This window comes from Arachis duranensis, chromosome 9 (assembly GCF_000817695.3).
Source record: "Arachis duranensis cultivar V14167 chromosome 9, aradu.V14167.gnm2.J7QH, whole genome shotgun sequence".
NCBI lineage: Eukaryota > Viridiplantae > Streptophyta > Magnoliopsida > Fabales > Fabaceae > Arachis > Arachis duranensis.
In genome coordinates, this window is record NC_029780.3 from 35,502,489 (window position 1) to 35,514,623 (window position 12,135).

The window sequence follows — 12,135 nt, forward strand, 5'->3', positions numbered from 1 at the left end:
CTTGGGCACCTACATGGTTGATGCTGAAGGTTTATGCAATTTCCAGTCTCATGTGTTGAGGCATATTTTGACTGAAAAATATAGCTGACTTCTCCAAATTAACCTTCTATATAACACCCTACCACACAGAGCTTTACGATTAAGTCTTAAAATAGAGGTGGTGTGGTATTACGAACTCTAAAATAATATATATATATATATGTATGTATAATAATTGAAAGAATGGACTATAAGAGGAGCCTTGAAGGATAGGTAAAGCAAATTCACAAAATTAAAAGCGCAACGCTAAAAAATAAAGTTTACTTACATACGAAGAAAGCTAAGGTACATAAACACATATATAAATATGTATACAAGGAGAGGAAAGAGTCAAGGAGACAAATATTCAAGCTCCAAACTCAGTATAGAAGCTAAGGTTGACCAGAGAATATTTACATACATACATATAAAGATCCATAACCCAAAATACATAACGGAAACCTTAATTCTCCATAAACCTCTATGGGGTACAAAAGTGAAACAAATTATAAGGAGAGTTCTATACATATGGATATATATAAACAGAACAAAACATAATATCCCCAAAAATCTAACTTCGCTGCAAGAACTCCAGATGCCAAGTGAGGTGCCTCTCAACCTGCATCTGAAAAACACATATCCATATGGAATAAGAACCAGAGGTTCTCAGCATGGTAATGGTGCCGCATACATAAGACATAAGGTCTTGGAAAAGCTAGAGGCAATCCTAGAACTCTGACACTTAGATTATAAAACTTAAATAATTAAAACAGAAAACAATAAACAAGGGTGGTTCTCTAAGGTTCATAAACTTAGCTAGAACTCTATCCCAACCCTCCATCATATTCTTTCTTCCAAAACCTCCAACTCTGGTGGAACCGCAGAGACAAGTAAGCAGATAATGATAAACACAATTAGAGTACAAGTAATACAGATAACACCTATAACAATTAAGCATATTAAATTCACATAGAAATTCTCAATTAAAGCACAACCAAGCAATTCAAACATATGTGTATGATGTATGTTTATCCTACTGGCTGTGAGCTCACATGTCGGTTAAATTGCCAGAATTCGACACATCTGGTAGCTAACATGGATATAGTCTCTAGGTTGTGCATCCCCAAGAGGAACTTTAATGAAGGAGAGTAACTTTTTACCTTCTCCTGGAGGTATCATGAAGGAGAGTGCCTTTTCACATCGAAGGAGTGTGCCTTTCCACCTTGCAACTAAAGAAGAATGTGGGGAAAAGAATACGAAGGAGAGTGTCTTTCCACCTTCCCCACATCCCCATCACGATAAGAGAGGGAATCCTCCATCTTCAACTTACCATTCGAATAGATTCTTAATATAACACGAAAGCGGGATCGCATTCAGACCTTGCCATCTCAACTATTCCGGCCATACTCGGTCATTGCCAAACTCAACATTTACCTCACAATACAGTCACATCACGAATTTTCAACTCTGTCATTAATCATACATCATTATCAATTCTGCACTTCTCCAACCACAATTTATCACTCCAAACCTTTCTTAACTTCCAGGTAACCCCCTTTTCATCATTATCAACAATTCACCAAATTCAATATTATCAACCCATTCTTAATCAATAGTGCAATTCGACAACTACCACAACATTTATAACACAAGTCCTCAATCTCATCAATCATCATTACACATTATAACAAGTTCAACCTTTCACCAAAACCATTAAACATGCATCAAACACACAGTTCAACTTATCCTAAGTGGTCTAGACTAAGTTTTTACAAGATATTATATATTATATATGAGAAACCAAAATTATACCTTGGCCAATTTCCTCGTATAACCCAAAGACAAATCAATTAGGCAAGGTCCAAGTCTCCACAACCAAAAATTCAGCACCTAAAGCTCTGACTCAAGCTTCCAATCTTTTCAATTGTGTTCCAAATCCACTTATAAACTACCTAACACATATTATCACATCCATACACGTAAACTTAATACTCAATCACAATTAACTAAGGAATTCACCAGGATTTGAGGATCCTTACCTTATATGTGCCTTAATAAAAAAAATCCACTAATTTCTCATGTTATTCGGATCCTATAACATCAAAAGTCAAAGATCTCAACACCTCACCACATTGAATTTTTGAAATTGGAGGAGGAGGAATTGAAAATGAAAACGTAACTTCCTTACCTAATTATGTACTTGGCTTTGTAGAACTCGACGCTGCGGTCGCGTGGCCGCAAACGGTGCAGCAATCGAAACTCAGAACGAAAAGTTATGTGGAATTTAGTGGAGGGTTGGGGTTTTTCTTAAGCTCTTCTCTCCATGAACATGTTTCAGAGTTTCATGCTAAATGAAGGAGGAAGAGGGTATTTTATTAAGTGTGTGTGGCTTTGTGGGTTGGGCCATGGGTTCAATAGGGCCCGGTTCGTCCTGTTTCGTCCGTTCGACCTAATCTTAGGCTAAATTCTTTAAAATTAGTGTCAAAATTCATATTTTAATCAACTCTATCTCATTAAATTATAAAATTCATATTTCTAATTTTTTTAAATAATAATTAATTTATGGGTTAATTATTTACTAATTGGATAGGTTGCCAAAAGATCCATAATGCTTTGACTAGTTTCAGCTAAACCCCTACAAAAGAGAATCGAATTATCTACTAATTGGAGGTGATTAAAAGTAGGACATTGCTGATTAACTTGAACCCCTTTAATAAATCTGTTTTGGTCTGTCTTGTATAGCAAAAAGGATAAACCTTTAACATAGAACAGAAAAAGATAGGGAGATAGCGCATCACCTTAATGGATACCTCTAATTGGTCTAAAAAAATTAAACGGTTGGCCTTCCACAACAATAGAGTAAGAAGCAGTTGTCACAAACCTCTTGGTCCAGTTGATTTACTTTGAGTCAAAATCCAATTTTTCCGTAATATACCATAGGAAGTGCCATTGAACTCTATCACATGCTTTACTCATGTCGATCTTTATAGCAATTTTAAACTTAGAGCCCTTCTTTTTGGTTTTCAAATAGTGCATACATTCATGTACAATAAGAATGATATCAGAAATGAGCCTCCCTTTAAGAAAAGCACTCTAATTAACACAAATGATTTTATTCATGATTCCCTGTAATCTAAGCTCCAGCTGCTGATCCACTTTCATTCAAGTCTTTTTTGAGGATTTTTCTTCTACATCACCTTTCCCCTTCTTTTTGCACTAGAACAAAAGTCAGTAGAATAAACCCACTGCTTGGCCAGGTTCTTCAGTTTTCTACCCCCTTTCGGATCCTTGCTTATTCCCTTTAAGGTCTAGTCTAGTTGAGCCTTATGCTTGGTCGGTGATAGAGAGTTGGCAAGAGATACGATCTTTCCCACCTCATCTGTTGCATCTAGGATTGATTGGTTGAGTATAAACATATCTGATTCTGGTTTCTCCCGTTTCTTTTCTTTTTCTCCTGACATTCTCAATCCTAAAAATTTCTCTACCAAACAGGCCATTATGCATTTCTTTTGCCTTTGGGATCCCTTAGGTTGGCTCTGATATGTTGAAGTTCCATCAGTGTCCCCATTAACAAGAATTCTCGTCCCAATTTGATTAGCAATTATCCAATCACCAAATTTATCTTCATTTACTTTAACAAGATTTGTATCTGTTATCAAATCACCATAGAGTTTAGAGTTATGACCCAACTTAGCACAATAAGTACATATCATACCAAGCCGTTCATATCGTATCCCAACTTATCTTCTTTTCTGTATGGCCCTGCAATTCTAATGCTAGTTTTCACCCTCTTACTCTTATCAATGTTGATTCTTGCTTTCACGATTTTGGTTTTTCTCCCTCGCATTTGGAATAAACCTGCATCAAGCACCGTTCCAACCCTTTCTCCCAATTTGTGTCCAACTTCTCTAGAATTTTAAAAGATTCCAGTAAATCCCAGAATTGTATTCAGACTGAAAAATTGGCTATTGGAACATGATCTTCAGTCCACCTCTTGACATGGAGGACATAGTTCTTGAAAAATCATGGCGATCCACGTTCAATCCTTATGACATCAAGCCCTTTCAAGAAAAAGTACTGGAATCTATTCCTTCCTATATCACTAACATGAAAACCTTTAGGTTTATCCTATATGGTCCTAAGAGCATTCTCCATTATTCCAGTAGAGAAAGGTTTGTGGGCGAAAAACTTGCCAATGAGACTATTAGCACATGCGCTAATCCCCTTTGAGATATCCCCTTCTTCCAACAACATCATTATTCTCCTCGCAGTCATTGTATTCCTCTGAGTCAGCCATATTAGCGAAATTCAAATTTGATAAATTCTCTCAATCACAAATTAACTTGATTGAGCAGAGTCTTCATGTTGACTGTTAGCCTTTAACGACAGAATATGATTTTGTTAATAAAATCCTAGTAGAGCATTAAAATCCTAGCTTTTACCTAAAGCACTAATAATAAGCCAATAAGATTCTTATAAATAGATATAACTAAAGAACTTATCAGTTGAATTTCTTTTCTTGGTCTATAAACTATAAGAGTATGATCTCTTTAGTCGACGATCATTTTTACCCATCTTTTTTTAAAAATGATTATTTGACTTTTTTTTCGTTGTAATTCATGAGGTCAAGATGAAGTTGATATAATTTTTAAAAAATTATTCTTCTATAATATTAATAGGATAAAAATATTAATAAAATTTTAATTTTTTGTCAACACAAATTCATAGAAGCTTTTTTTCATTGTCTATATTAATAGAAGCTTTTGATTCATCAGATCAATTACCAATCCTTTTTAAGATTTTTAAATATAAATATAAATACCAGGTTAAATTGTATTATTAATCAAAACTCATATTTCTGTCATCAGGGGTAACTAAACTCTTCTTATGTTATCAGATGTATGTTAATGATTGGTGCCATATATAATGATTAATTAAGGAATTAAAATCTACGCAACGGAACTTTGTTTTTGTGCAATTTTTTTTTAAATAAAAATGATTGTTTTACTTTTTTATTTATTCTTTTTAACATTGTGATTTGATGCAGGGACAAAGATAGACAATATTTTGGGGGACAACAATTATTTTTTTTAAACTGTTTACTTTAATAAAAAACTTAATTAAAAATTACTATATATAAGATTTTTAATTAAAAATTACAATAAAAAATTAGAATTTATTCTTTACAAGATAATTAAATATATTGTATATTATAATAATTAAATATAAATATTTCAAAAATTAATCTCAAGTATTATAGAGATAAATTATTACATTTAAAATATACAAATACTAGATAATTTCTTTTTACATGATTTTTGCAAAATTATAAAAAAATGTATTTATAATTCATGCAAATAATCTAAAACATAATTATAACTTATCCACTAGAAAAAATAAGTATTACAAACGTTGAAAAAATTAAAATTTGTGACGATAGACAATTATGTTCGAAATTTTTTCTTAATTTAAAATAATTTATTATTGAATCTATATTTTTTCAATTTCTTTCTCAATTTCTCAATAAAAATTACTAAATTATTTACAAAAAAATTGTTTAGGATAGCAATTTTTCATAGAATGGAAAATGTAAAAAACAGTAAAAAATAGTAAATAGTAAAAAATTTTGTGCAAACAAACTTTTGAACATTGCTATTATGAGACTCTAAAACTTAAAAATATCCATAAATTTTTTTCGATTATTTGAAGACAAGCTTTTATCATAATCTTTATAAGTGCAACTCTGAAATGTCATCCATCTAATATAATTAATAAATTTCTCAAGTCTACATTAATTATTCTCAATTTCCTTTGATGTTTATTATTTCATAAGTGCCTTGACATGTTGCGATTGCTTGATTAAATAATCACACAATTTTAGTATCTTATGATGGAAAGAATTGGGACATTTGCTAATGTAATTTAGAAGATGACAATATTTTTTATTATTTACTCTCTTCCAATTTTTAAAGTCATTTTTAATGTAGGCATTTAAAATTTAAAGATTCTTTAGTAAATAAGTAGTATGGCAAATAGTATACAATATCATCTTCAATTAAAAATAACGAAAATAATTTGTATCACTAAAAAATAGATAAAGATTAAGTATTGGTTGATTCGATTCAGTTAAATCACAACGAATTTTATCGTTTTTGTTTGGATAAAACCCTGCTAAATTTTTGGTCAAATTTTTAGATCTCTTATAAAACGACATACATCCATTTGTTCAAAATTAAATCGTCAGTGCTTTTACTTTAACCTATCTTATGGGGGAGTTAAAATATTGATGTTTAATGTCTCAAATATTGATAGAGTTGAAACTGATGTGATAATACTGCAAAACATCATCACTCCTTTGGCTAACATTTTTTTTCATAGTATCTGTTGTTTTTAACTTATCCATGATACAAATAAATTTTACAATTAAAAATTTACCTAAATAAATATCATACAAGCTAACTAAACTCAAAATCATATTTATAACACAACGGATTTTATTTTTCGCAAATCAATAATTTGAATTTTCCAAGAGTTTAATAATAAAAGGAAAAAAAACTTGCATTTCAATTTAACATAAAAATCACAACAAAAAAATATGGCAAAGTGCATAACAAATAATTTATGTAACTAACATATAATTATTTGATAATAAAAAAATTAGTGCTTTGAAAAATAGAAAATTGTGTTGCTAAAGAACAAAACATAAATTGACCATATAATTACATAATTGTCATCATTTTCAATTTCTTAAAAAAACGAGATTAAAACTATAAATTAGGTGAATGAATACATAAAATAATTATAGAAATAAACTCAAAAAAAAAAAAAGAAACCGAGAGACGAGGGTAGAACAATGTTCTTATGTCTATGCGAGAAACGAGAAGCGAAGTATTAGTGTGTCTATGCAAAAGATGAGAGTAGAAGAAAAGTAGTTTCAAATATTGAGTTCGAATAAATAGAAAGCTCCTAAATGGCTAAACTCAAACATTTCTTTTTCCTCTAAATGTTGGGAAAAGAAAATCTTCGTATGACATGAGTGAAGTCTAAAGAGATGCCATTAATTTTTAATTAGGGAGACATGTAAAATTATTATTGCAGTTGGGGTTCATTGCCACCCATCACTTATACTAAGCTTTGTCTTTTATTGGATGGATTCGTCGTTACAATAAAATAAGCTTTTTGCCACGCTTTAAAAACGTGCCGAAAAGTGAAAAAAACGTGCCGATATCTTTTCGTCACGTTTTTTGAGTTATCGGCACGCTTTTGAAAAGATCACATCCGCCAGCATGCCAATTGCTCTATCGCCACGCTTTTGCGGATCTATTGGCACGCTTTCTTTTTTGGCACACTTTCAACTCTTGCCACGCTTAATCTTATAGGTACGCTTTAAAAACTTACCGAAAGTTCATATATCACCACGCTTTTGAAACGTGCCAAGAAAGTTGGTTTTGGCTACGCTTTGAAAGCGTGCCGATAGAGCCATACAGCCACACTTTTAAAAGCGTAGCTTTTCCACTAAAACCTTTTGCCACGGTTTGAAAGCGTAGCCTATTCCTTTGTCAATTAAAAGAAAAAGGAGAAAATTAGAATGCATAATAATAATTAAAAAATTACAATTCTATAATAATAATTAAAAAGAGAAAATTAGAAGGCATAAGAATTGACTTTATATTGATTTACATGCATTATTTACATGCTATAATAATAATTTAAATTAAAACTGTAATGCTCCCAAAGATATGAAGGATGGAAAAACAAAAAGTGATATACAGCAGAACTATGATTAACAAAAAGTTGATGGGGGAAGAACTCCTACTACCATTTGCTTTAAAACTGTGTGTGATTGTGGCTCTCTTCATCCTGCAGATATCATCAAAAATTGTTTAGAACATAAGTTGACACTATATGTAGTAATTATAGACCTATTCTATTAATTTCAGCATAAGTAAAAGCAACACAAAAAAGTGAAGAACATACAAGTTACAATAAAGTTCACTAGTATAATCAAAAGATGTTGCTCCCTCTCTAGTATCTAGAAAGAAGAAAATTGATTTGTAAATCTACCACCCCCTCTCAATAATGAACTATGCACAGAACAGTAACTGTATGAAAGAACTTCATCTAAAGTAAATTTGCATAATTTCAAACCCTAATCTCAAGTAACAGTAAGAAAGCACAAAACTAACCACATTTTGAATACAATAAAACAATACAATTTTCCCCTTTTAAACTCCTTATTCATAGTTTCATAGCAAATTGCTGCACTACACTCGAACAACACATCAAGCTAAGCTATAAACACAACAATTTTTTAAAAATTTCACAAATTTTTGAAAAATAAACAATTAGAAATCATATACCTAACCAGATCTGACAATGATGTTGTGTTAATGGGAATGAAGATGAGCTTGACGAAGAAGCCAATAAATCCCATTACCGTAATTCCGATTGTAGTACTAACGGCAACCTTGTAATATTCTACAAATGAAAAGGAAAAATTCAGATTCACAGCATCGAGATTCAAATCAAAATAATCATAATTAAATTAATAAAAAAAGGTACCTTACTTTAAAAACTAAACCAAAATATAATTACAAACGTATCTAACCTTGAGGATATGAGAATTCAACAAAAGCAAAACTAAAAGGTTTCTTGAAAGATAATTGCTTCTCTTTAAATTCTTCAATGGCATTAAAATTGCCTAACCAGGAAGGAACAAAGAAACTCATCCTCTTCAGGACCAAACCATTTTCCATCACAAATTTAGCTAACCACAATTCATGCTCAAGTCCATGTACTTCTCCAAATTTCACAACCTCCAAGGTATTTTGCAAACACTCAGGCACATCAGCAGAGCTAAAAGGCTCTTGGTCAAATTTAGATTTTAGTCCTTGATGATGATCAATCATTAAACAAAGTCCAGATGAGAATCAAAGTAAAATTGATAAACCAAACATTTTCTCAAATTGATAAAATCTATTATTTAGGGGCTGCATAATCATTGTGATACTTATATGAGTATAGAATAGTGTCTCTAATTTTAATTAAAATAATTATCAACCTTTAAAATTAAAGTCTTGAGAATTGGTGACTTGAGAAGTATGACTAACAATTTCACCAGCAACTAAGCCAAGCTCCAGATGCTTCAACGTTCCAAATGAAGGAAATGTTGGCCCTGTTGATGGTGGCAAAACTTGCATGACAAATAAAGAATCTCAATTTGTATGAAACTTATGATATAAAAATAAGATGGAATAATAAATCTCTGTCTAGAACAAACAAATGTATAAAAGCATATATTTCTTCTAATAATGCTAGCAAGCTGAATTAATACTCATGCATGTTATTGTTTTATAAATAATAACATAATTGATTTCTAATTAATCAGTAAAGTGTTACTATCTAGTATCTAATACAATTGGTATAGGAAACTACAATTTGATATCTAGTATTAGCTTAACAGAATCAGAAAAATAAAATTATGTTATAACTGCCAGAACAGAATCGTCCAAATATGGTTTACTCAATCCACAAGCTACTGCCATTAGCTAATATCTGAACTATCAAATTGTACAACTAACAATTTAGAACAACAATACAAAATATCAGATTCAATTTCTCTTCTCAATCTCTCTCTGCATCATAGTTTCATAGAAAAGAGTAGGTCTTTGAGTTGTTCAAGAGGAAAAAGTCTCTGCAGGATCTTCTTCGGAACTAGAGAGATATCTATTTACAAATGAGACAATACAAAATTTATAAAACTTAAAGTTTCAATGTATTTATTACTTTAAAGAAGTTTAAAAATTTCTGTGAATAGTAGCTTGAATGTGCCTCATATTAGATCATGTTGAGTATATTTTGGTTTTTCTTTTCCCCAGCCAATGCTAATTAATAAAGTAACTAGTTCACTTCATCAGTAATTCGACATAAGGCTGTTTATAATTCTATCAAGCATGATCAGAGTTCAGAGGGATAGATACAGCAAGATGCAAATTTCTAAGACAACCCTCGTAAACTTCTACAAGAATATATTTCAAAAAGCATGTAATAAATGTTTCATAAACTTAATAATCACACAAACCTTTCAATTAATAACAAACTTTTCAATTGTAAGAAATGCCTGTCCTCAATCCATGACCTACGGAACAACTCAGCTATCTCAACTTTAGTATTTTGCAGTTAGAGTTTTCCAATGTTGTTGTAAGACTGAACACTCAATCTAGACTCCAATTTAAAAATGACCACTGAAAATCTAGACTCCTATTTAAAAATGACCACTCAAACCCGATCATGCTAAGGTTGAAAACTCTGTTTCCTGCACAAGTTCTTGAGTCCTATTCTTTCTCTGTTTTGTACTTTCAATGATCATCCAAATTAAAAGAATACCAGTTAATGAATCTCATTATCCAAGTTGAAATAAATTTCATATACTCCAATATAAGAAATCAGTACAATTCATATACCAGTAGTAACTTGATAGTTTTCCATGCAGATCCCACTGAAGACAGGGCTTTTTTCTTGTAGTGTAATTTGTCACAAACTATGAATTTATCTAAAAATTTTATTCATTCAGACTTCAAATATGAATATGATAAATTAAAACCCTAAAAAATAGTAGGATTTGTACTTCTTGGATAATTTGAAGAGCAACCACTCCTCTGTTTTTCTTCATAATCGGTTTCTTCTTCGTCCAACAGCGGTCGGAGATGAAGTAGGCCAAAGCTACGCACAGCAAAATGGTGCCACCGAAGCCAACGGCGCAAGGGATAAGCGACTAGTTGGGGAACAAATAGAAGATTAATAGCAAATTAAACACAGCAAAACCAATTTAATAATAGAACCAGAACAAATAGAAGATTAACAGAGAGAAGAGAGATCTAGAAGATTTAAAAAACAGAGTAGTTAAAAGGAGAATTTCACAAACCCAGGAATCAGGAAGAACGACAGCGGCGTTCACGGGAGGGGAAGGACAGCAACGTTCACGGGACGGGGAGGACAGCGACGCTCACAGGACGGGAGAGTAGGACGCAGACGTTCATGGGACAGAGACGATATGCGAGGAGAACATGCCTTGGACCGAGACCGCGAGACGTGCGAGTCTGCGATGGCGTGTGCGAAGGGAATTCTGTGCGACGGCGGTTCTGGCGTGTGCGAGGGAGAGAAGAGAGTGACGAAAGAGAAAACTAAAAGACAGATAAGAGAGCGAGAGAAGAGACTTAGAGAGTTAGGGTTCTAGTGAGGGGAGGGTGATTTTAGATTTAGGGTTCGACAGATGAGGATGAAGGCGATGAAGGCGATGAACGGTCTCGGACGATGAAGGCATGAGGACGAAGGTCATTGGGTTAGAGGAAAGGCATGAGTGATGAACGATGAACGATGAAGATGGAGATGTTGTTTGAGGATGATGACGAAGCGGGTAACTTTTAGGGTTTCTCTTTTGTGACTGGGTCACTTTTAGGTTAAAACTAGTGTGTGATGTTGTTTGGGTTAAAATTGAAAACTAAGGGAAAAAAAATGTTTATAAGTGTGGGAAAAAATTGGGTGGGAAAGTAAATTTTGGGGAGGGAATTCTATCGTACGTTTTTTTGTGGGATGCCAAAATATATAGAATATGGGCACGCTTTAAAAAGGTGACTATTGCAACACAAACTAGTCACGCTTTACAAGCGTGTCGGTTTCTCTTTATGGCCATGCTTTTTAAGTGTGACAAAAAAGGGTGGTCAAATTTTTAATCAATGGGCATTTTCGTAAAAGCGTGTCCATTTTCCTCTATCGCGACGCTTTTTAAACATGGCAGTAAAAAAATGTGGCCAAATTTCAAGTAAGTAAGTACCCTCGTAAAAACGTGCTGATTTTTTTCTATGGCCACGTTTGTAACCAAATCACAAATTAGTGGTAACCCTCGTCAAAGTATAATTATAGACTACTTTTGAGCACGCTTTAAAAGCGTGACAAAAAAAAGTGTGCCGAAAAATCTTTTTTATTGTAGTGCGTGATTTAAGAAGTTTCTTTATCCTATAAAAAAACATTACCAGTGACTCACTTTGTAGACAATATTTTTAATTTTATTTTTTTATTAAATTTTTTATCAAATCTAAAAGTTACTCATTAACATTC

At 32.4% G+C, this 12,135-nt stretch overlaps 1 protein-coding gene across 10 annotated transcripts; it reads right to left on the bottom strand.

The window, feature by feature from the left end:
- Window positions 1-7,005: 7,005 nt before the first annotated feature.
- LOC107465423 (uncharacterized) lies at window positions 7,006-11,448 on the bottom strand. 10 transcript variants are annotated; one of them, XM_052253682.1, is made up of 6 exons: window positions 10,482-10,638; window positions 9,080-9,211; window positions 8,627-8,908; window positions 8,379-8,496; window positions 7,838-7,878; window positions 7,006-7,566 (listed from the first exon to the last, which is right to left on the bottom strand). In XM_052253682.1, the coding sequence occupies exons 1-6, from the start codon at window positions 10,504-10,506 to the stop codon at window positions 7,514-7,516; spliced, it is 651 nt and encodes a 216-aa protein (XP_052109642.1). In that variant the 5' UTR covers window positions 10,507-10,638; the 3' UTR covers window positions 7,006-7,513. The 10 variants fall into 10 exon arrangements, 3 of the variants coding, with proteins under 3 accessions (XP_052109642.1, XP_052109641.1, XP_052109640.1); XM_052253681.1 differs by having other exon boundaries at window positions 7,007-7,572; XR_008002397.1 differs by lacking the exons at window positions 7,006-7,566; window positions 10,482-10,638 and adding exons at window positions 10,646-10,792; window positions 10,943-11,448 and having other exon boundaries at window positions 7,668-7,878; window positions 9,129-9,193.
- Window positions 11,449-12,135: the final 687 nt, after the last annotated feature.

Bases quoted from the DNA above. Each gene is read 5' to 3' on its own strand.
- LOC107465423 (XM_052253680.1), bottom strand. From the start codon at position 10,506: ATGGAAAACTATCAAGTTACTACTG. The intron at 8,497-8,626 runs GTTAGATACGTT...TTTCATTTGTAG, and splicing joins TGAATTCTCATATCCTCAAG to AATATTACAAGGTTGCCGTT. The intron at 7,879-8,378 runs GTATATGATTTC...TGATATCTGCAG, and splicing joins TCATTGTCAGATCTGGTTAG to GATGAAGAGAGCCACAATCA.